Source organism: Brassica oleracea, chromosome C4 (assembly GCF_000695525.1).
Source record: "Brassica oleracea var. oleracea cultivar TO1000 chromosome C4, BOL, whole genome shotgun sequence".
NCBI classification, from domain to species: domain Eukaryota; kingdom Viridiplantae; phylum Streptophyta; class Magnoliopsida; order Brassicales; family Brassicaceae; genus Brassica; species Brassica oleracea.
The window spans coordinates 42,458,751-42,478,431 of record NC_027751.1 but is presented as its reverse complement, the minus strand read 5'-3'; the positions used below and the strand labels follow the sequence as shown (position 1 = coordinate 42,478,431).

Genomic DNA, 19,681 nt, shown 5'->3' with positions numbered 1-19,681 from the left:
AACTCAGTATAACGATGTATACCTAACACATTAGTAATACGCAGTATTACCAGTATAACTCGGTATAACTAGTATAACTTAATATAGCTCTAATTCATTAGTAGTATGCAGTATAACTTAGTATAACTAGGAAAACTCAGTATAAGTAGTATAACTTAGTAGAATTCAGTATAACTACACTTGAGTAGTACTCAGTACAACCCAGTATAATTCAGTATAACCAAGTTAATTCAGCATAACTAAACATTAGTATTACCTGGTAGAACAAAGTACAACTAAGTAAAACTATACGATACCGAAATTTAAAATTTTAAAATTTGAAATTTTGAAATTTTAAAAATTTAAAATTTTGGAAATTTGAAATTATTATTTATTTTAAAAAATAATAATTTCGAAAATAAAAATGGCAGAATCGAATTTCTATATTTCATTAAAACAATGAAGGTATAAGAGATTTGAGAAGTTCATAGGAGATTGTTCTATGAGATATAGGGGCAGGGGAGAAGTCGGCTTGACCACGGATTTTCTCAACCATCTGATTGTACAAAACAAACTGTAGTTTTCGGGATCTTTGGTGCATTATCTTTTTTTTTTTTGACAAATGTTGGTGCATGATCCTTTACATCTTCTAATTTGTCCTGCTACTCGTGAACTCTACGCTTGAGAGCTTGAGTTTGTTGTTCATGAAAAATCTTATATGTGGTAATTAATGCTTTATTTCTGTTTAAATCGTAATCTTTGTACTGTAGGGTTTACACAAGCTGCATTCACTCTAGGTTACGAGGCAGGGATTAATAAACCAAACATTGATGAGATATAATTCCACCTGGTACATGGGGATGGAAGCTAACTTGAGCAATGTAGTAGTTATTCCTACACGGTGTTAGACTGAGTTATCTTTTTTTACTCGTAGGGCGAAAGTGGACACTGATGAGGATTTACCATTCTTTCAACCATTGGATCTAATCTCCAAGGATGTAAATGAGTTGCAGGAGATGCTGAGGGAAAGAAAAAAGAAAGAGAGGGATAAAGAGAGATTTAAAGAAAACGAGAAAGAGAAAATCATTATGTTCTTATTAGCAACTTTAATGACCGCCGATAAAATACATAAATTTATATGACGCAGTTGTCTAGGATTGAAGAAGACTTGCATTTGGCAACTAAAGGCACAGCTTTAGGCATAGTATGACCCTTTCCTTCGGACATGTCAACGGCCATGTCTACTTCATCTCTCTCCCAATCAAAACACTGAATCAATGACCCTAAAGCCAAGCTTAGTATAAGTTGGGCCAGCCCCATTCCAGGACACCCTCTTCTACCCATTCCAAAAGGTAGAAACTTACCATGTTGGATCTTTAACTCCTCACAGTGGAACCTTTCCGGCTTAAAAACCTCCGGCTCATCCCACACTTTTGGATCTCGCTGAATGGCCCATGCGTTGATGAATAGCCATGTGCCACGTGGAATGTCATACCCAGCAACTTTGCAGTCACGGGACGATGCGTGTGGGATCAGCAATGGCGCTGCAGGATACAAACGAAGAGTCTCTGAAATTACGTTATTGAGATACGTACAAGTGCTCGTATCAGATTCTTCCATCAGACGTCCCTCTCTTGAAACGATGTTGTTTAGTTCCGTCTTTACTTTCGCTAGAACATCTGGATGATTTAGAAGGTTAGACATAGCCCACTCTAATGTCACTGAAGTTGTTTCCGAACCGGCAAATAACATCACCTGGAAAGAAAAAAAAGGTATGATTCCAATAACACGAATTGAAATCGAATAAATATTTTAAAGAAATAACACGAACCAGTACGAGCCCTTTGATGGTCTCGTCGGTGTAGTACTCAGGCTGGGATTCTTGAAGAGTTAGCAAATGAGTGATCATCGTGTTCTTGAACTCTGTTTTTCCTCTGTGTTCGTGGAGAAGTTCTTGCAGAAACTTGTCCAATTTCGAGCCTAGTTTCTTCGCTCTCTTAACGTATCCATCGAAATCAAACAGCTTCACAACCGGAAGAAAGTCACCGACGTAAGTAAACCCTCCGAGCTCGAACGTCTCGCTGATCAGCTCCCTCACTTTATCCTCGCCGTAGTATCGTTTTCCAGCGACCATTCTCATGATGACGTTCAACGTGAACCCTGAAAGCAACGGTCGTAGCTCCACTCGGACAAAGTTGTTTCCTCCTCCTCCTGATGATGATGCGGCTTGGATCGTCCGAAGCAGAGACCTCACTTCGTCTCTCCGGATCTCCAGCGAGTCTCTGAGACGAGCGGGGGAGAAGATCTCGGCGGTGCAGATACGGCGGAGGTTGCGCCAGTGGTCTCCGTAGGGAGCTACGCTAACCGCCGTGTTGCTGTAAAGAACGTATGCATACATAGTAGTGACAGGCCTGTTTGCGAAAACGACGTCGTTCTCGTGAGACAAGAACTCCTCCGCCGCGGAAGATGACGTGACGACTACGGCTCGGCAAGAGCCAAGCCTGAGAGAAAACACGGGACCGAGGCTTTGAGAAAGGTCACGTAGGCAACGGTGGACAGGTTCTTTGAGCAAATGAAGGTGCCCGATCACCGGGAAGCCCTTTGGACTTGGTGGTAAATTTTGCTTTGCTCGGAGGAGATAAGCAGCTACAATTAATAAGAGGAGGACTAGAGTGAATGAAAGCAAATGAAACATCTTGTCGCTTATTATGATTTGGTCTGCTAACTGAGGACGATCTATATACAACTTTATAGAGACGTCAGTCCAGGATATATGGATGGGTATGTGGTCTCACAGTTGTTTTTGCCCGTGATGAAAGGGCCCCAGTCTTTGTTAGAATTTCTACAAAATCCAATTTAGAAAAAGTATATACAAGTTTTAGGACATGTGTTTCACAATGTTTTTTCTTCTGTGCGTAAATTCAGCAAATATCTGTGAAGTAGCCATATTTCACCGACAAATTAATAATATGACATTGATTTTGACGTTATTAGATCTCATAGCATTTGTGCAATATTTTCTCGGTTCTATCCTTCTTTTGAATCAGTTGCCAGTCAAAGAAAAAAGAATTGTGATCAATATGGTGATTATTGCGGCATGATCGCAGCGGTAGTAGTTATCAGAGCGGTGATATTGGTTATCGCACCAACGATGGCGGTGACTATGAAGATGATCACTACGGCAAGAGTGGTTACGGATGAAACAGAGGTTGTCAATCTAAAAGAAACAGTCATCTTTCATGCAACGATTAATATGACTACGATGGTCGGAGAAAGATATAATGTTATGGAAGAAGATAAATAGAGTAAATAGAATAGAACATTCTACATATGGTATAGTTCATATTAATGAAATTAATAATAGTGGAAGTAATGCTTATTCCCTATCAACCCAAAACTTCCATAAACTAAACCCAAAATACTAATCACTAAACCCTAAAAAAAAATATAAACCTTAACCCTAATATCAAAATATGCACACAGTACATAATATGAAACATTATTAAAATAGAGTAGTAACAAACGAAATAGCATAGTACATATTAATGTTTAAATTTTGAATTGTCTATGATTGCAGTGAAGGAGGTAATGCTTACTCCAAAGTCAACCCAAACTTTCCATAAACTAAACCCAAAACACTAATTACTAAACCCTTAAAGGAAATATAAACCCTAATCCAATATCAAATATACACATAGTACATAGGAAGCATTATCAAAATAGAATAGCAACAAACGAAATAACATAGTATATATTAATGTTCAAATTGTAAAATGTATATGATTACATGGAAGGAAGTAATGATTACCCCAAGGTCAACACAAACGTTCCATAAACCAAACACAACACACTAATCACTAAACCCTACAAGAAAATATAAACCCTAACTCAAATATCAAAATATGCACACAATACATAATATGAAGTATTATTAAAATAGAATAGTAACAAACAAAATAACATAGTACATATTGTTCAAATAGCATAGTACTACCGAAAACTTACATGACAAACGAGGAAGCCTCGACCGTAACAACATCGTGGTATGCAGATTTCAGAAGCGGAGACGACATATATCTAGCATAGATTATAGATTTGGTGATGGTTGTGATGGCTATATAATTGAAGATGATCGTATTGTAATGGTGACAAAGAATAAGTGGTGGTAGTTGATAATCGAAGGACAATATAGTATATATTATAAAAATAATAGATGTATTTTTTTTTTTGGTTAGTTACTTAATTATGGTTTGTTTTGTAGTTATACATTCCAATTTCTCAATTTCAAATATCTGAATAGTACTATTACAGCGATACAACTTATTAATGCATACGAGTTTACAAAGTGAAGAACACGGAGGACCCAAAGAAAAGAAGGTAGAATTTTTACTAAAGATAATCACTAATGTAACCAAAATATCATTCAAAGTGTGAGTAAGATCAATATAATCGAAACATCCACAATTGACATCGTTAACTTGACATTTTAAAATATTCTCTTTCAAAAAATTTCTCTACTCACCTTGAGTTAGTGCTGGGAAATGGGTCAAACATGCCCATCTGACCCGCTCTGCAGCGGGTTGAATCATTTTTTTTATTCAAAAAATTAATCCGCTTGACCCGCAAAAAAATATATTTAACCCGCATCCGTGCTGTTTTTTAATCAAAAAGAAAACAGTTGCGAATATATTGACTAATATGATTAAACTAATATTTTTTGAAATATTAGTTTGGAGAATCTTTTTTTGGATTTTTTTTTTCTGAAATTCAAAAATTCTTTATAAAACTATTTAAAAAAACAAAATTAAATATTTATTTATATATTGATACATACCATTCGAATGTAAACTCTAAATCTAGATTAATTAATTTTAGAGTGCTAAATGTTTTTTTTAAGTGAGGGGAAAATGGTTAAACATGAAAATGGTATTAAGAAGTGATATTGTAGACAATTTCCAAAAACAAAAAAAAAAAAACAAATTAAGACAGAAAAAGGAAAACTGGGGAAACAACTCAGTAAGCAGTGAGATCAAAGCTTTGAACACATTCAAATCCCACGGGGCCAATAATAGAGAAATCCCAAGATTCTGGGGCTTTGATAGAATTGAATCAATATATATATATATACGGCGTTTCGAGCAAATTAATCATTAGGTTGGTTATAAGTTACTTCTTCTTCTGCTGTTTTGTCTGAAATTCTTCTGGTCAATCTTAGAATTCAAATTAGGATTAAACACTTGTTTTTCTTGCTTACAAGCTTTACTCTCGCGCCTCATTGCTTCTTTCTCTTGTCCAATTCGATTAATTTCTTTGGTTACCCAATTCGTCGTGTCTCTTTGCTCTGTTGCCAAAGCTTGGACCTTTTCAAAACTTCTATTACTGATCTCAATTTACTCTTTACTAAAATTCGCAAGATTGACAATGTTGGGTCTTTCTTTGTTGGGTGCAGTTCTCGTGAAGTTGGCAAGAGGCTCCTCCTTGCACTCTTTCTTCATCTGAGAGAGAGGGGTGACACCCAAAAAGCTAGGGTTCTTAAATTTGATACTGAATCAGTTTTAGAGTTAGGGAAATAGAAGCTGAGGGAGTGCGTTTGGGTGTAGGCACTCTCCATTGTTCTCTTTTTTGGTTTTTGGTGTACAAGGAATTAGCCATCATGCAACGTTGCCAAGATCAGAGGATTCATCTTGGTGAACTGAAAGGGCATATTGTGAAGAAGATTGGTGTTGAAAGATCTAAAAAGTATTTTTACTACCTAAGTAGGTTTCTGTGTCATAAGCTTGCAAAGAGGGAGTTTGATAAGTCATGTTTCAGGGTGTTAGGGAGGGAGAATCTCTCTCTACACAACCAGCTGATCCGTTCCATCCTGAGAAACGCAACTGTCTCCAAGTCCCCACCAACAGTTCAAGATCTGGCCAGGCCTGTTCAGAGTGGAGGAGATGGATCTTTAGTCCCTAACCATAATAATCAGAATGGTCCTGTTCTGTCCAACGGGAAGGTTGAACATATGTTGCAACAGCCAGTTTGTAGTAATGTCGGTTTAGGAAACGGTGATTTGAGTCGGTTTGATGATCAAATATCAGGCAGATATGGAAGAGAAGGTGAGTTTCTTGGCCCAAGTAAAAATCTTGGAGCTGTAAATGTATCAGTGAGTAGTCCTCTGGTCGCACCTCTAGGGATTCAGTTTTGTTCAGCTAGTGTCGGTGGTAGAACGGTTCCTGTTTCAACCGTAGTGAGTTGCTTACCGGAGACAGAGATGGTGAGGAAAAGGATGGAGAGTATTGCAGTAGCACATGGTCTTGAAGGTGTTTCGATGGAGTGTGCTAATACGTTGAATGCCATGTTGGACGTTTATCTCAAGAAGCTGATCAAATCTTGCACTGATTTGGTCGGAGCTCGGTCCACCAAGCAGCAGAGTCAGAACAGTTTGCAAGATCATCATTACTCTGTGTCACTGCTTGATTTTAGAACGGCCATGGAGTTAAATCCACAACAGCTTGGCGAAAACTGGCCTACTCTCCGAGAGAGAATATCCGTGAGGTCTTTCGAGGAACAAGACTTGGAGGTGTGAAAGAAAATATTGGACATGGTAGATAATGTCTGAGTCCAGCATGCTCTCGTCCAAAAGGGGGAAAGAGAGTGAAGTTATGATCCTGCAGCAGCAGAAGAAGACTCAGAGATACATGTTGTAAGATTGTTAGCTTTTGCTGTGTATACTGAGTTTTGGCAGAGATACTGAGTCTTTGTTGCAAATGTACATTGTCAACCATGAAATTAGCTACGGTTTTGCTCTGTCTTTTTAGCATTTATTTAGAAATCGGATCTTAATAAGAAATTGAACATCCGTTATCGTTCTCTCTCATCTCAATGGAAAATTTTCTTTATTCAAAATTGCGTCGTTCCTTTGCTTTCTACTAGTCACACTGTGTCCTGTCTATTGCGTAATACCTCACCTGGAGATTTGACCCTTGGTATATGGAAAGTATTGAACAGAAATGATTAATCTTTGTTCAAGAAGTTGCAGCTACAAAGGGGAAAAATATCTGGTGCTGTATCCTTAAGTGATTCTATTTTCAGCCTCTCGTCCTATTCAAGCACAGGAAATTGTGGATTCTTTTGTAGAAAATCGGCTGAGGTCTTTTGCTTTTCCTGTTGACGGTGCTCACTTCACTTGTGATACTATGTTAGTTAGCAAATGAGCTTCACAGGGAGTCGTCTTCTGGCTAAGTCTTCTTCGTTGGAACGAGACTTGTTACAATGCATGTTTGACTAGTGAACCGGGCACTTTTTTTCTCGTGAGTTCTTCTTGAACATTACTGCATCTTTTGTATATCTGCACTTTGTGCCACCATAAAACAAAACTTCTCGACTTGCTTAAACTGCGGTTATATAACCCGGAAGATTACAACTTTCTGGACTTAATGTATCCTAGGAAAAACAAATCTTGCTGTTGAAGGAGTTGCTTTGATCTGTCAAATTTCATATGAGTAGAGAATATGTTTTGAGATATGCATTATGAAACTACTCTTACCTTGGTGGTTCTCAGACATGATACTTGCATGCGTTTCGCTTCACCCACACTTATGGCATCCAGAGATTTATTAAATACTTTGCTCTTTCTTCAGATGTACTGTTCTCTAAGGGCAACATTATCGGTGATGCTAATGACATATCTTAGCATTAATCGTATTTAATTTAAATATAAATTAGCCAATATCACGAGGGACCCCGCTTAACTAAGAAGTGTTTTGTCTCGTCCTTAGGAGATACGTGGCGTCGTGGGAATGCCCGATGAAAATTCGTAAGAGCAAAATCGATTTTGGATCGAGTTTCACTTTCCTCGTCTCTTTCGTTCTCTCTCGCGGCGACTGAAAGGGGGATTTTGTCTCAACGGCGCATCTCCTCTCTGACGGTTCTCCTCCCGAGGCATCTCCTCCCGACTCTGGATCTCTCGACGGATCTCTCGACGGTTCTCTCGGCGGTTCTCTCGACGGATCTGTTGACGGTTCTGTCGACGGTTCTCCTCTCTCATCAACATCGTATTCCGCGATTCGAAGGTGAAAGGGTAGGTGTTCCTCCTCCGTATGATTTGCATGTATTTGGTTCTCGTTTTCGATCTACTTTGTTGGGATTTGCATGTATTTTTTTTTTTTCGTTTGTGTTATTAATCTGATAGTAATTTTTACTCGTTCATTGCTTTGATTGCTTTGCTATATATCTATTATAGGGATTTCAAAAATCGATTTAGGGATATTGGCTAATTTTTACTCGTTCATTGCTTTGATTGCTTTGCTTTGCTATTTTTTTTTCGTTTGTGTTATTAATCTGATAGTAATTTTTCGTCTCTAGAGTCTTTGAGAGAGTGTGGTTATTTGATGATATTGATATGTGTACTTATCGTGTAGATTTAGGGATTTCAATTATATTTCGTGTTCTGTTTTGATATACTGATATGTGTGTTCTTTTGATTCTGAGGTTAATAAGTGAGGTGAGGTTCAACTACAATAACCCGGTTTCTATTAGCAAACAGCTCTAAGAGAAACAACCATTTCGTCCACAGCTCAAGGTAATTAACTTTCTCTTCAGCTCCCAAGTAATCTAGTTGGTATATTAACTCGTGTAGGCATGAACTATTGTTTCTGTGATGAATGGTGGAGAGATTATTTCTGTGATGAATAGTCGTGACATAATCTAGTTTCTATACTGAAACAAATATCTAGTTTGATTGCAACCAAAGCGTGTAGACTTGAACTCTTGTTTCCGTTATGAAGTATTCTTGTTTGTATACTGAATTGATAGTCTAGTTTGTTTGCAAGGGTGGTTTGTTTGGTAGTTAATGCACTTGGTAGTTAGGTTATTATGGTTGTGTAATGTGTAATAACATCGTGTAATGTGTAATAACTGAGATGTACTTTTGTAGTTAGGTCATTATGATAGTGTTAATTGAAGTTTCACCTATTAAACCATCCTTCCAAATAACGATTTATTCTCCATCATCTTCTTTCTCTCTTCTCTGGTATAACTCTCTCAGATTCCGGTTTCTATTCTCTTATCACTTCTCTCTTCTTAATTCTATGGATCCTAGGATTTCGTATAGCCAGTCTGCTGGTTATATTGGCCTTCTTCACAGTCAACACAAAAGTGTTCATCATGAGAACTCTCCTTATGAGAGTTTTCATTCTGGATCTTCACAGATCCCTCAATTCAGTTCACAACGATGTGAGGCTCCAACTCCACCTACAGACACACCGGTGGAGCGTGGGAGGAGACATAAATGGACCCCTACAGAGGACGAGATGCTGATTAGTGCCTGGTTAAACACATATAAGGATGCTATAGTCGGCAATAACCAAAAGTCAGGGACATTCTGGAAACGAGTAGGAGATTATTTCTTTGCAGCTCTGAATGGTGGAGATGGTGGTGAAAGTTGCGAGCATCTCCATTATAGGCAGAGGTGGCAGAAAATCAATGATAAAACTAACAAGTTTTGTGGTGCATATGCGGCTGCGGAGCGACAAATTAGTAGTGGTCAGCATGAGAATGATGTTCTCAAGGTGGCCCATGACATATTTTACGATGATCAGGAGTCCAAATTTACACTTGAGCATGCGTGGTGTGTGTTGAGGTATGAGCAGAAATGGCTTAACCTCAACAACACTAAAGCTTCTGGAAGTTCAAAGAGGAAAACCGTTGAAACAAATTCCCAAACATCAACCACAAGTGTTGGTGAACAAGAGATACGACCGGAAGGTGTAAAGGCTGCAAAAGCTAAACGGAGTAATGCGAAGGGGAAGTCTGTTGCTGAGTATACAGCGGTTTGGAAAATGAGGAAGGAGGATTTGGAGTGGAAAGAGAAAGTGTCAAAGCTTGCCATCTTAGACACTCTCCTAGCCAAAACCGAACCACTCAGTGAGGCTGAAGAAGTAGCCAAAAACAAGCTCCTCGCCGAGTATGTCTAGAGAAATATCTCATACAACATGTCCTAAAACCTTTGTGCAAGAACTTTGTTTTTTTTATTTGTGTCTTAAGTACTTTGCTTTTTATGTTTTTAATGTGAACGGTGTCTATGTTTTTAATGTACTTCCTGGTTGCTTTGTATGTCTACCTTTATAAATTAATCTATTATGTTTACTTGCTCGTTGATTAATTATAATGAATGTCTATCTTTATAAATACATGTGAATCTTTGTTAAATAACTCTCTAATATTTACCTTGTAAATTTTTTCAGGTTTCATTAAACATGGGTTTTGATTACAGCTAGAGCCAACCTTCCCAGTCTGAGGAGTTTGGTGGGGATGAGTCGGACAGTGACTACAATGAAATAGAAGCTTTGATTCAGCAAGACCAAGCTCAGTTAGACTACGTGAACGCTCATGAGTTTGTGTACCCTCCGCAGCCTGAGGTTGAATTCGGTTTTCCACATACATGCTACTGTGGGAGTCAACCTCAGATAGCTACGTCTTACAGTACAACCGATCCAGGTCGCAGATACTACACATGTACTAATGTTGATGATGGAGAGTGTCATGTGTGGAAATGGTGGGATGAGGCTGTAATGGAGGAGATGAGAGCCAGGGATAGGCACACACTTCAGTTAGCCGAGAAGGTAGATTCTCTGAACTTCTTGAGTGACTATGAGACTGAGCAGAAGCTTGTTAGACTAGAGAACATGGTGTGTGAGTTGGCCAAGAATAAATCAAGGTCTAGCTTTGATTACTTTGTTGCGGTTATGGTTATGGTCTTAATTTTCATAGGTACCGTCCTCATCTTTATCTAATGTGTTATGGTTATGGTTTAGTTATGACTCGGATTAGTAATGACCTATGTGTAATGTGTAATGACTAATGGGAATGTCGATGTGTACTTGTGTAATGTGTACTTGTATTTGGATCATTTTATGTGTAAGCTCGTGACACTTTCCATATAGAGTATCAACATGAGAAATTTTAATCACAATTCACTAGATGTCAAAAAAAGTAGTTTCAAGTGTCACAAGATGTACTAAAGGGTCACAAGACAAACAATATACAATCTCACAAGACAAATATTATACAATCACAAGATATGAACTTCTTGAGCCTATAAATAAGAGAAACATATTCTCGTTAAAATTACAACTTCTCTACTTCTCATATCAAAAACAACTTCTCTAGTACTCAGATTAAAAACAATTTTTTTTTTCATTCAAAATGGCATCTTCTTCCCATTATCATTACCACAAAGATGATGATGCTGAATTTGAATCTATGTTTGAAGATTTTTTAGAAATACCATATATTATTCCCGAACCAAAAGAGCGAAAAAACGTATTTTTATTGAGAAAAACCGGGAAGAAGGCCACATGAAGCTTTGGAATGATTATTTTAGCGAGACTCCGACATTCCCGCACAATATATTTCGGAGACGGTTTCGAATGAACAAGACTTTGTTCTTGCGTATTGTGCATAGACTCTCCCAAGAAGTTGAGTATTTCCAACCAAGAGAAGATGCAGCCGAACGGTCTAGCATATCTCCGCTCCAAAAATGTACCGCATCAATTCGACAATTGGCGTATGGTGGTGGGGCTGATACCGTTGACGAATATGTCCGACTAGGTGAAACAACAGCTAGAAAATGTTTGCACCATTTTACCGCCGGAATCATCCAACTGTTTGGCGATGAATACCTAAGACGTCCCACACCGGAGGATCTGCAAAGACTACTATATATTGGAGAACAACGTGGATTTCCAGGGATGGTTGGAAGCATCGACTGTAGGCATTGAGAGTGGAAGAATTGTCCAGCCTCTTGGAAAGGAATGTATTCACGAGGAACTGGAAAACCAACAATTGTGTTGGAGGCGGTAGCTTCATACGACTTCTGGATATGACACGCGTTTTTTGGAGCTCTAGGTACTATGAACGATCTTAATATTCTTGATCGATCACCTGTTTTTGATGACATTATTAACGGAGTAGCGCCACAAGTAAACTTCTATGTAAATTATAACCCGTACCATTTGGCATATTATCTCACGGATGGAATTTATCCGAACTGGGCGACTTTTATTCAATCTATCCGACTCCCACAAACTGAGAAGCATTCATTATTTGCTAAAACCCAAGAAGCTGTGCGAAAAGATGTGGAGCGTGCCTTTGGAGTGCTGCAAGCTAGATTTGCGGTCGTCAGAAATCCCTCTAATTTATGGGATAAGGACAAAATTGAAAATATTATGAGAGCATGTATCGTGCTACATAATATGATTGTCGAGGATGAACGATCATCATCCACTCAGTATGCGGTCGATGAATTTCAAGAAAGAGAAGAGGTGGATACATTTTCCGTCAATATGGCTTCAAATCTCGGCAATTCGATTGATCGTCGAACAAGCGTTCGGAATAGACAAGCCCATCAAAATTTAAAAAACGATTTGATTGAAAATATATGAGCTAAATTTGGACATCTTCCAAATAACATATAATTTATAAGTTTATATGAATTGAATAAAATGTTTGTTTCCTTTTATTTATTATTTGTTATTTTTTTTAACTTGTAATTTTCATATGTTTTCAATTTTAATGTTAAACTTCTCTTTTATATGTTTTATTTAAAAGTTATATCCTTTATATCTCATTACACATTAAAATAAATATTTTATTGACTAAGATACAAGACAAGTTCTACCAATAATCTACAAAATTACAAATGTCCTTAAATTTTATCCCTAACTTAAAAATATTAATAAAATATCCTAAGGACTTCTTTTTTGTCCCACCAATAATGTTGACCTTAAATACTTTTTGCTTTTTTCTCTTTACAGAATTTAAGACGGGGGAATAGGTGAAACAACAAAAGAAAAAAACAAATCCGCATTTATTATGATGAAGAAGAAGATGGCACAGCACCAAAATTGTTGAAGATATGATGAAGAAGAAGATGAAAATTGACACCCCTTTGTTTATTGTGTTTTGGTACAAGCTAGGAGGCAATACAAATTTATGAGTTTTAAGACGAGAATTAAAGCAAAGTAATTCCATTAAAAACCTTTTGCCAACAAATACTACCGAGATCAATACAAAAAAAAAAAGAAGAAGAAGAGAATTGAAAGAAACCCTAATTAAGACAAAGCATTAAAGGAATACCCTAATTAGACTTGCAACACACGGATCATTACTCAAAACCTTCTCCTAACTTCTCCAAAGCTTCACTGGGTTTGCTGGTTAAAGGGTTTGGGGATTGGCGACAGAGAGGGCAAGAGTCATGTCGATCTAACCAATTGGTCAAGCAATATTCATGAAACATATGCACGCATTCAGGCGGTTGGCATAGGACCTGTTCCGACTCCTCTTCAGACATCTCCTCTAGACAAATCGCACAAGATCCTTCTACTTTCGCTGTCGTCCAAGGAGCAACTAAAAGGAGCGACAATGTACTCTTTCTTTGTAAATTTGAGGAATACCGTGATCAACAAGGGTCCTTGCGGCAAGTCTTTCCGTTGTGAGTCGAGAACAATCTGATCGGTGATAAGTCGGGATAAGACAGGGTCGTTGAAGCGGGTCTTGATTTGCTGATGAACTGTGGTTGGTTCGAAGTCTTTGAACCTGAGAAGGGATAGTTGGGCACGAACAGAAGAATCGGGGTAAGAGCCGAGACTCGTTATGTTCCCATCGTCACTCTCGTCTACGAGAACCTCTTCGATTTCCCGACATTGACTAATCAAGACAGAGTTTAATAACCCTAAGGACAGACCTTGAGACGTTACCTGTGCACTGATCTCTACTTTGAGTGAGCTAGTTTCCATCTTCTTCCTTGAAGTTGAACAACACAACAAAGTCGGAGATGAATCGTTAGAATTTGTGTCGTAACAGCGAGGGGTGTTGTGAAAGAAGAATAGTGTGTTGGTGGATTGATGTTTGTATTTATAAAGAAAAGGCCGTAACATTAACGCGCCAACGCCAACCTCCACTTTCCTTTTTTACCTCTCTTATTATTTCCTTTTCTTGTAAGAATTTGTAACGGTCGTTTTAATTTAATTTTATATTTCCTTTTTGCGTGTTCATTATTTCGTTTTATTGATTGTACCGGTTAGGAGGTGGGTGGTGACTCTACCGACTTTTAACCAAGTAATTTTTGCTACTCGGTTAAACTTTTTTTTTTGGTTTTCTTTTTTTTTTGCTAAAGTGTTTTTTTTTTTGTTTTCTTATTCAAATAAAAAGAAATGTTTTTTTTGGTAACTATTTTGTTTTTTTGGGAATAGTCAAATTGTTCAAATTACCCAATTTTGCTTAAGTGTTGGTTTATTTACATCTTATGGAGATTCAATATAACTGAATAAAGGAAAAATCAAGCTCCAATATTTGAAATAAAGTATCGGTAGTTGGTGGATTGACTTTGTGATGAGTTTGATTTTGATTGGGTTTAGTATCGGTCCGTGTCTTTTGATCTGGTTTGCTGTGGAGGTTTTAGCCGGTTCTGATGTACTGTTACCTGTATGTTTTAATCTGTTCAGTTAACTGTCCATTGAGGTTCCAAACACTTACGGATTCAACGCCTTATCTTAGTTTTCGAAGGGTTATGGATAATTGATATGGAATATGCTTGAACCTCAGTTCCTGTTTCAATAAATGTGAGTGGTTGCTGTTTCGATTCGTGACAAGGATGTCTCTTTTGGTTCTCAGTTGAAGATTCAAATGGTTTTATTTGTGTTAGAATATGGCTGAAGCTAATGGAAGTACCAAAGCTTTGAGGTTCAACTAAATTGATTTTTTGATTCTTTGGAAAAAAAGTTTTTTCAAGTCCATAAACAAGTTCCTTTAACTTGTTTTTTTATCCGCAATAAAGACAAGCATGGACTTGGTCTAAGTTGACTACATTACAACATTCACACATTTTATGTGGAAACATCTCACATTCTTCAAAGAAAGAAAAAACAATTATTGTTTTTATCCGCAATATCAAGATCGGTGCGGTCGTCCCCAGTGGTCGTTACTATTAGGATACTTCAGTTCTTTCAACGAGACAACCAACTTAAGTTTTAGCATATATCATTCTTCATATCTCTGTAGTTTGTTTTGTCGCTTTTGATCGTCTAGTTCCGAAAAGAATATATTTTTGCTGGTCTGTGTAAAACTTTTAATATAATCCAATAGAAGAAAAAAAAAATAATTAGTTAGCTAAACCACTCATCTCACTGTCACCACGTCCCCGTCCCGCTATCTAAGTTGACTCTACATTCACACATTTTATGTGGAAACATCTCACATTCTTCAAAGAAAGAAAAAAGTCAAAAACAATTCTCAAGATTGCTAATTATAGAGGTGACAACAAAAGAGACAAGTTTAAGCCAAGGATCTTAGAAAATGTCTCTCCACCATTAATACTGACCTCCTCTCAATGTTTGTATATATACACAACCAGATCATTTTATGACAAACTCAGGCTGAGGTTTAGCTTTTACTATATAAAATTAAGGGTAATATATAAATATAAGCATCCAATATGTGTCTCAAGGCCTCTTCTTCTCTCCTCTCTCTCGCCATCTTACTCGGTGTCTCTTCCATTGTATCAGCGGTTAACATAACCAGAGCACTCGACAAATACCCTGAATTCAGCACCATGACCGAGCTTTTCGCCAAGACCAAGCTCACACCAATTATCAACAAACGTCAGACAATCACCCTGTTGGCTCTTAGCAACGATGCTATCGGTTCCATCTCTGGTCGACCCGAGGACGAGCTCAAGAACATTCTAATGAACCATGTGGTTCTTGACTTCTACGATGGGCTCAAGCTCAAGGCTATTAAGGACAAGAGCACAATGCTCACCACACTTTACCAGTCCACTGGTTTAGGCCAACAACAAAACGGTTTCCTCAAGTGCAGCAAAACTAACGGAAAGATTTACTTCGGGTCTGCTGTGAAAGGCGCTCCTCAAACCGCTGAATACATCACCACCGTGTTCCGTAACCCATTCAATCTCTCTGTGGTCCAGATAAGCATGCCCATTGTGGCTCCTGGACTGGGGGATCCGGTTGAGGTTCCTCCCACACCACCCATGTCTTCACCACCGGCTCCATCTCCCAAGGAGGCTGCAGACGCTCCAGCTCCTGGACCAGCTGAGGAGGAGGGTTACGCAGATTCTCCTCCCGGTGGAGCTCCAGAAACCGCACCTGCATCAGCTCCATCAGAAGATGGTTCTCCTGCTCCGGCTCCAGCTCCAGGTCCAGAAAATTCCCGTAAGAAGAAGGTGGCAGCAGCTGATGAGGCTGAACCACCTACGTCTGCTTCTAACACCGGTTTGAGCTTTGGTGCAATTCTAGTTCTCAGTTTTGTGGCTAGCTTTGCTGGATTCTAAGATGTTTTAAGACAGCGAGTTGAAAACAGTTTGAAAATGTGACTCGACCGTAGACTAGTGATAATCATAGTGATACGAAGTGGACCAAAATTCCTAACAAGTTCTATCCACACTAATGTAACCTCAAAAGTCAAAATCATTTATCAGTAGGGAAATTTTTTATCGTTAGATCTTAGATGTAACCTGTGCTTTTTATCTTCATTCATCCAATTCAACACGAGACAACCCAGCAAAACGTGCAACAAATTGCTTCATGGGATCATTTCAAATCAACCAATATCAGAAAGTTTTTAGCATAATGAAACTGCACAGAACTGATCAAGCACTGCCAAAATGATGAAACCGAGCTTAAAGGGTTTTCACCAAAGAAGTATCAAAATAAATCCTAAAAAAATCCAGCAATTGCTCATACTGTTGAAGTCTATTTGATAATATTGCCGAGGGCCGAAGAGAGATACAAAAGATTCGGCATTGGTCTAGCTGCAGTCTGTCATTTAAGCTTCTCTACGATGTCTGCAATGACCTGTTCCATATCAAGATCCTTCATCTCCTTAAATGGGCGCTTCATATCCTACAACATTAAAGAAAGTTACATCACCTGCTATGTAACTTGAGAAGATTAAAGAACATGAAAGCACATCCTAATTCACCAACAAACTGATTAGCTAATTATTCATGCTTCAAACTACTTAGCGCTTAACTTGATTCAGCTAAAGAGAAAACAACCAAAACCCATTTTATGATGCTCACAAAATACCATTCGTGATCAGTTGACCCAGAGCAAAAACATCATCAAAGAAACTATCAGTTCTAAAGCAAATCATCAAAGAAACAGTGTTATGAGAGTTACACTATGGACAAGATGAGAAAACTGATTGAATAGTAACAAATTTTCTCAATTAAAATCACTCAGTTTCAAACTAGCTAGCACTCAGTTTGATTCAGCGAAAGAGGAAACAATCAAAACCCATTTTATGATGCTCACAAAATCTCATTCGTGATCAGTTAACTCAGCCGAAATAGCATCAAAGGATCTATCAGTTTAGAGAGACAATGATATAAGAATTACTATGGACAAGATGATAAAACTCATTGAATAGGAACAAAGTGTAAGAACTAAAGACTTACCAAGAGACTGACAAACGTCTGACCACCTTCCTCACGAATCTCAAAGCAACCACGCCTTGGCTGTTTAGACAGATCAAAAAGGCAACTTAGCAAGCATTGATGACGATATCTAAAGAGTGACAATATCAAAGAGTAAACTACCTTGTCGGCATTCACAGTCACAATGATGCCAGGCACAGCTATCTCGAGACCATCCTTCAGCTCGTTGGCCCTCTCCTTGAAAGATTTGCATTGTTTGCTTCAACAAAACCAACAACAAGATTCAGTATGAGACAGATAATCTTTCAGAGGAATCACAACAAAAGCATTGAGAGAACAGAGAAAGCTCATAATCTCTACTGAAGAGAACGAATCCGAACAAATTTGAGTACAAAAACAGCAAGAATGTGTGCAAAATCAACGAAGAAACCCTAAAGAGAATGAATCAAAACCCTAACGAACCACCAACGATTACAATCCTCGCTTCGAAACCTAGAAGAAGGGAGACGGTTTCGTTTACCAGTGCTCGATTACGATCCTCTTGTGCTCAGCGCCGTCGTCTCCTTCTTCTTTTGCAGCCGCGACGTCGTCGTCATCCTCCTCCGGCTTCTTGCCTTCTTCGTCAGCTGCCTCCTCCTTTTCTTGCTTGATCTTCTTAGTCGCCGGTCCAGCGTCCTTGGCTTTCGGCTTCCTTTTCTTCTTCTCAGGAGACTCGAAGGTGAAGAGCTTGGAGGAGGAAGAACCGCCACCGGGCGAGTCACGCCGAGTTTGGCTCCGAGTCTTCCGATCCATGCTTCGAGTCTGCCTTACTGGCGTAGTCACCGTCGTAGGTTTCGCCTTCCCTTCTCCGTCACTCTTCTTCGGCGCCATTTGTACGGAACGAAAAGCTTTTTTTTTCTGTTAGTCTCTCTCTTCTCTTTGTCTTCTCTTCTTCTTCCTCCTCTAGATATTTCACTTTTTTTCACCCGCTTCTTGGACTCTCTTTAACCTCTTTAACGCTAGTTAGAAGACGTTGGAGAGGAATAAAGTTACCTTGGGAGGACACGTGGCCTTGAATTTGAATGGACGGTTAAGATCAACTGTGGATAACAAAGACTCGTCCTTTACGATTGATAGAAATGATGGTAGCGGTTGTTTACTGTTTACTACGTCTAACAGTTACATAAAGGTGTAATCCTAATAAATATACAATCTAAGCTTATATATATGTTTTCAAGATTAATGACAAACATACTTCCAATAAAAATATTCTTTTAACGTTTCACGTCTAGAATGTCTCTAAACATTTCTTTGAATTAATTTAGAGGTGACAACTTTACCATTACTTGTTTTACAAAAGGTCCACTTTAGATGATTGGGCTTGAGATCCATAAATTACAACTCTGTTAAGAGTCCCTTTAAACCACAACTGAAAGTCTGAAATTCAATTCCCTGACTCCGTAGCAGGCCCCGGAGTAACCCAGTAAAAGCTTCTCCCTTAAAAACTGATTTTTTCTTTTTTTCTTAAACACAATCCCTTAGAAGCTGATTATTAAAAACCTTAAAGTCATCATTATCAATGGTTTTCTACTTGAATATTTTACAAATTATACCGATATTAAATTAGAAAATCTCTAAAAATATCAGTTGAAAGACTTATTTTTCGACTTTCTTTAGATATTTTTTAATCAAATTTTAATAAAATTTATGTTCCAACTTTAGGAAATTCAGTTTGAGAAATCTCTACGGGTTCACTAATTTTACTGACTTATTCTTGGGTTCACCCCCTAGGGTGAACCTCTAGGTTAGGTTCACCAACCAATAGGATTGTGTTATTTCATATTCGATATCTTTTAAAAAAGGAAACAAAATATTGTCAAATTATAATATTTTTTAAAAATTAAAAGGTAAAAATAAATAAATAAAAAATAGTAGTAATTACAAAAAAAATATTTTTAACGTCGTCAGCAAAAAATTAAACCCTAAATCCTAATCCCTAAACCCTAAATCCTAAACCCTAATCCCTTGGGTAAACCCTAAACTCTAGGATAAATCTTAAACTCTAAATCAAAATCATTAAACACTAAAACACTCAGGGTTTAGCGTTTAGGATTTAGGGTTTAGAGTTTTAGGGTTTAGAGTTTTAGGGTTTAATGTTTTTATTAGAGTTTATGATTTATCCAAGGGTTTAGGGTTTACCCAAGGGTTTAGAGTTTACCCAAGAGTTTAGGGTTTAGGAATTAGGATTTAGGGTTTAGGGATTAAGATTTAGGATTTAGTGTTTTG

General features: G+C 38.0%; 5 protein-coding genes across 6 annotated transcripts; 2 read left to right on the top strand and 3 right to left on the bottom strand.

Moving 5' to 3' along the window:
- Positions 1–1,053: 1,053 nt before the first annotated feature.
- LOC106337646 (cytochrome P450 81D1-like) lies at positions 1,054–2,730 on the bottom strand. Its single transcript, XM_013776767.1, has 2 exons — positions 1,811–2,730; positions 1,054–1,734 (listed from the first exon to the last, which is right to left on the bottom strand). The coding sequence occupies exons 1-2, from the start codon at positions 2,672–2,674 to the stop codon at positions 1,114–1,116; spliced, it is 1,485 nt and encodes a 494-aa protein (XP_013632221.1). The 5' UTR covers positions 2,675–2,730; the 3' UTR covers positions 1,054–1,113.
- Positions 2,731–5,016: 2,286 nt separating this feature from the next.
- On the top strand, positions 5,017–6,656 carry LOC106341037. The gene is made up of 2 exons (XM_013779854.1): positions 5,017–5,133; positions 5,429–6,656. Exon 2 carries the CDS (start codon positions 5,633–5,635, stop codon positions 6,545–6,547), a length of 915 nt encoding a protein of 304 aa, XP_013635308.1. The 5' UTR covers positions 5,017–5,133; positions 5,429–5,632; the 3' UTR covers positions 6,548–6,656.
- Positions 6,657–13,304: 6,648 nt separating this feature from the next.
- On the bottom strand, positions 13,305–13,757 carry LOC106338934. The gene has a single exon (XM_013777796.1). It carries the CDS (start codon positions 13,755–13,757, stop codon positions 13,305–13,307), a length of 453 nt encoding a protein of 150 aa, XP_013633250.1.
- Positions 13,758–15,329: 1,572 nt separating this feature from the next.
- Positions 15,330–16,469, top strand: LOC106337372 (fasciclin-like arabinogalactan protein 3). The gene has a single exon (XM_013776470.1). It carries the CDS (start codon positions 15,455–15,457, stop codon positions 16,307–16,309), a length of 855 nt encoding a protein of 284 aa, XP_013631924.1. The 5' UTR covers positions 15,330–15,454; the 3' UTR covers positions 16,310–16,469.
- A 74-nt stretch (positions 16,470–16,543) lies between these two features.
- Positions 16,544–18,380, bottom strand: LOC106337373 (selenoprotein H). Of its 2 annotated transcripts, XM_013776472.1 has the most exons (5): positions 18,053–18,380; positions 17,937–18,016; positions 17,579–17,675; positions 17,438–17,497; positions 16,544–16,880 (listed from the first exon to the last, which is right to left on the bottom strand). In XM_013776472.1, exons 1-5 carry the CDS (start codon positions 18,284–18,286, stop codon positions 16,800–16,802), a joined length of 552 nt encoding a protein of 183 aa, XP_013631926.1. In that variant the 5' UTR covers positions 18,287–18,380; the 3' UTR covers positions 16,544–16,799. The 2 variants fall into 2 exon arrangements, with proteins under 2 accessions (XP_013631926.1, XP_013631925.1); XM_013776471.1 differs by having other exon boundaries at positions 17,937–18,378.
- Between the last annotated feature and the right edge of the window lie 1,301 nt (positions 18,381–19,681).

What these genes read in the sequence shown, in the direction of transcription:
- LOC106337373 (XM_013776471.1), bottom strand. Translation starts at nt 18,286, where the DNA reads ATGGCGCCGAAGAAGAGTGACGGAGAAGGGAAGGCGAAACCTACGACG. An exon ending in AGGATCGTAATCGAGCACTG is followed by an intron (nt 17,676 to 17,936) that starts GTAAACGAAACC and finishes GTTTTGTTGAAG; the next exon opens with CAAACAATGCAAATCTTTCA. An exon ending in TGACTGTGAATGCCGACAAG is followed by an intron (nt 17,498 to 17,578) that starts GTAGTTTACTCT and finishes CTGTCTAAACAG; the next exon opens with CCAAGGCGTGGTTGCTTTGA.
- LOC106337646 (XM_013776767.1), bottom strand. Translation starts at nt 2,674, where the DNA reads ATGTTTCATTTGCTTTCATTCACTCTAGTCCTCCTCTTATTAATTGTA. An exon ending in CCATCAAAGGGCTCGTACTG is followed by an intron (nt 1,735 to 1,810) that starts GTTCGTGTTATT and finishes TTTTCTTTCCAG; the next exon opens with GTGATGTTATTTGCCGGTTC.
- LOC106337372 (XM_013776470.1), top strand. Translation starts at nt 15,455, where the DNA reads ATGTGTCTCAAGGCCTCTTCTTCTCTCCTCTCTCTCGCCATCTTACTC.
- LOC106338934 (XM_013777796.1), bottom strand. Translation starts at nt 13,757, where the DNA reads ATGGAAACTAGCTCACTCAAAGTAGAGATCAGTGCACAGGTAACGTCT.
- LOC106341037 (XM_013779854.1), top strand. Translation starts at nt 5,633, where the DNA reads ATGCAACGTTGCCAAGATCAGAGGATTCATCTTGGTGAACTGAAAGGG.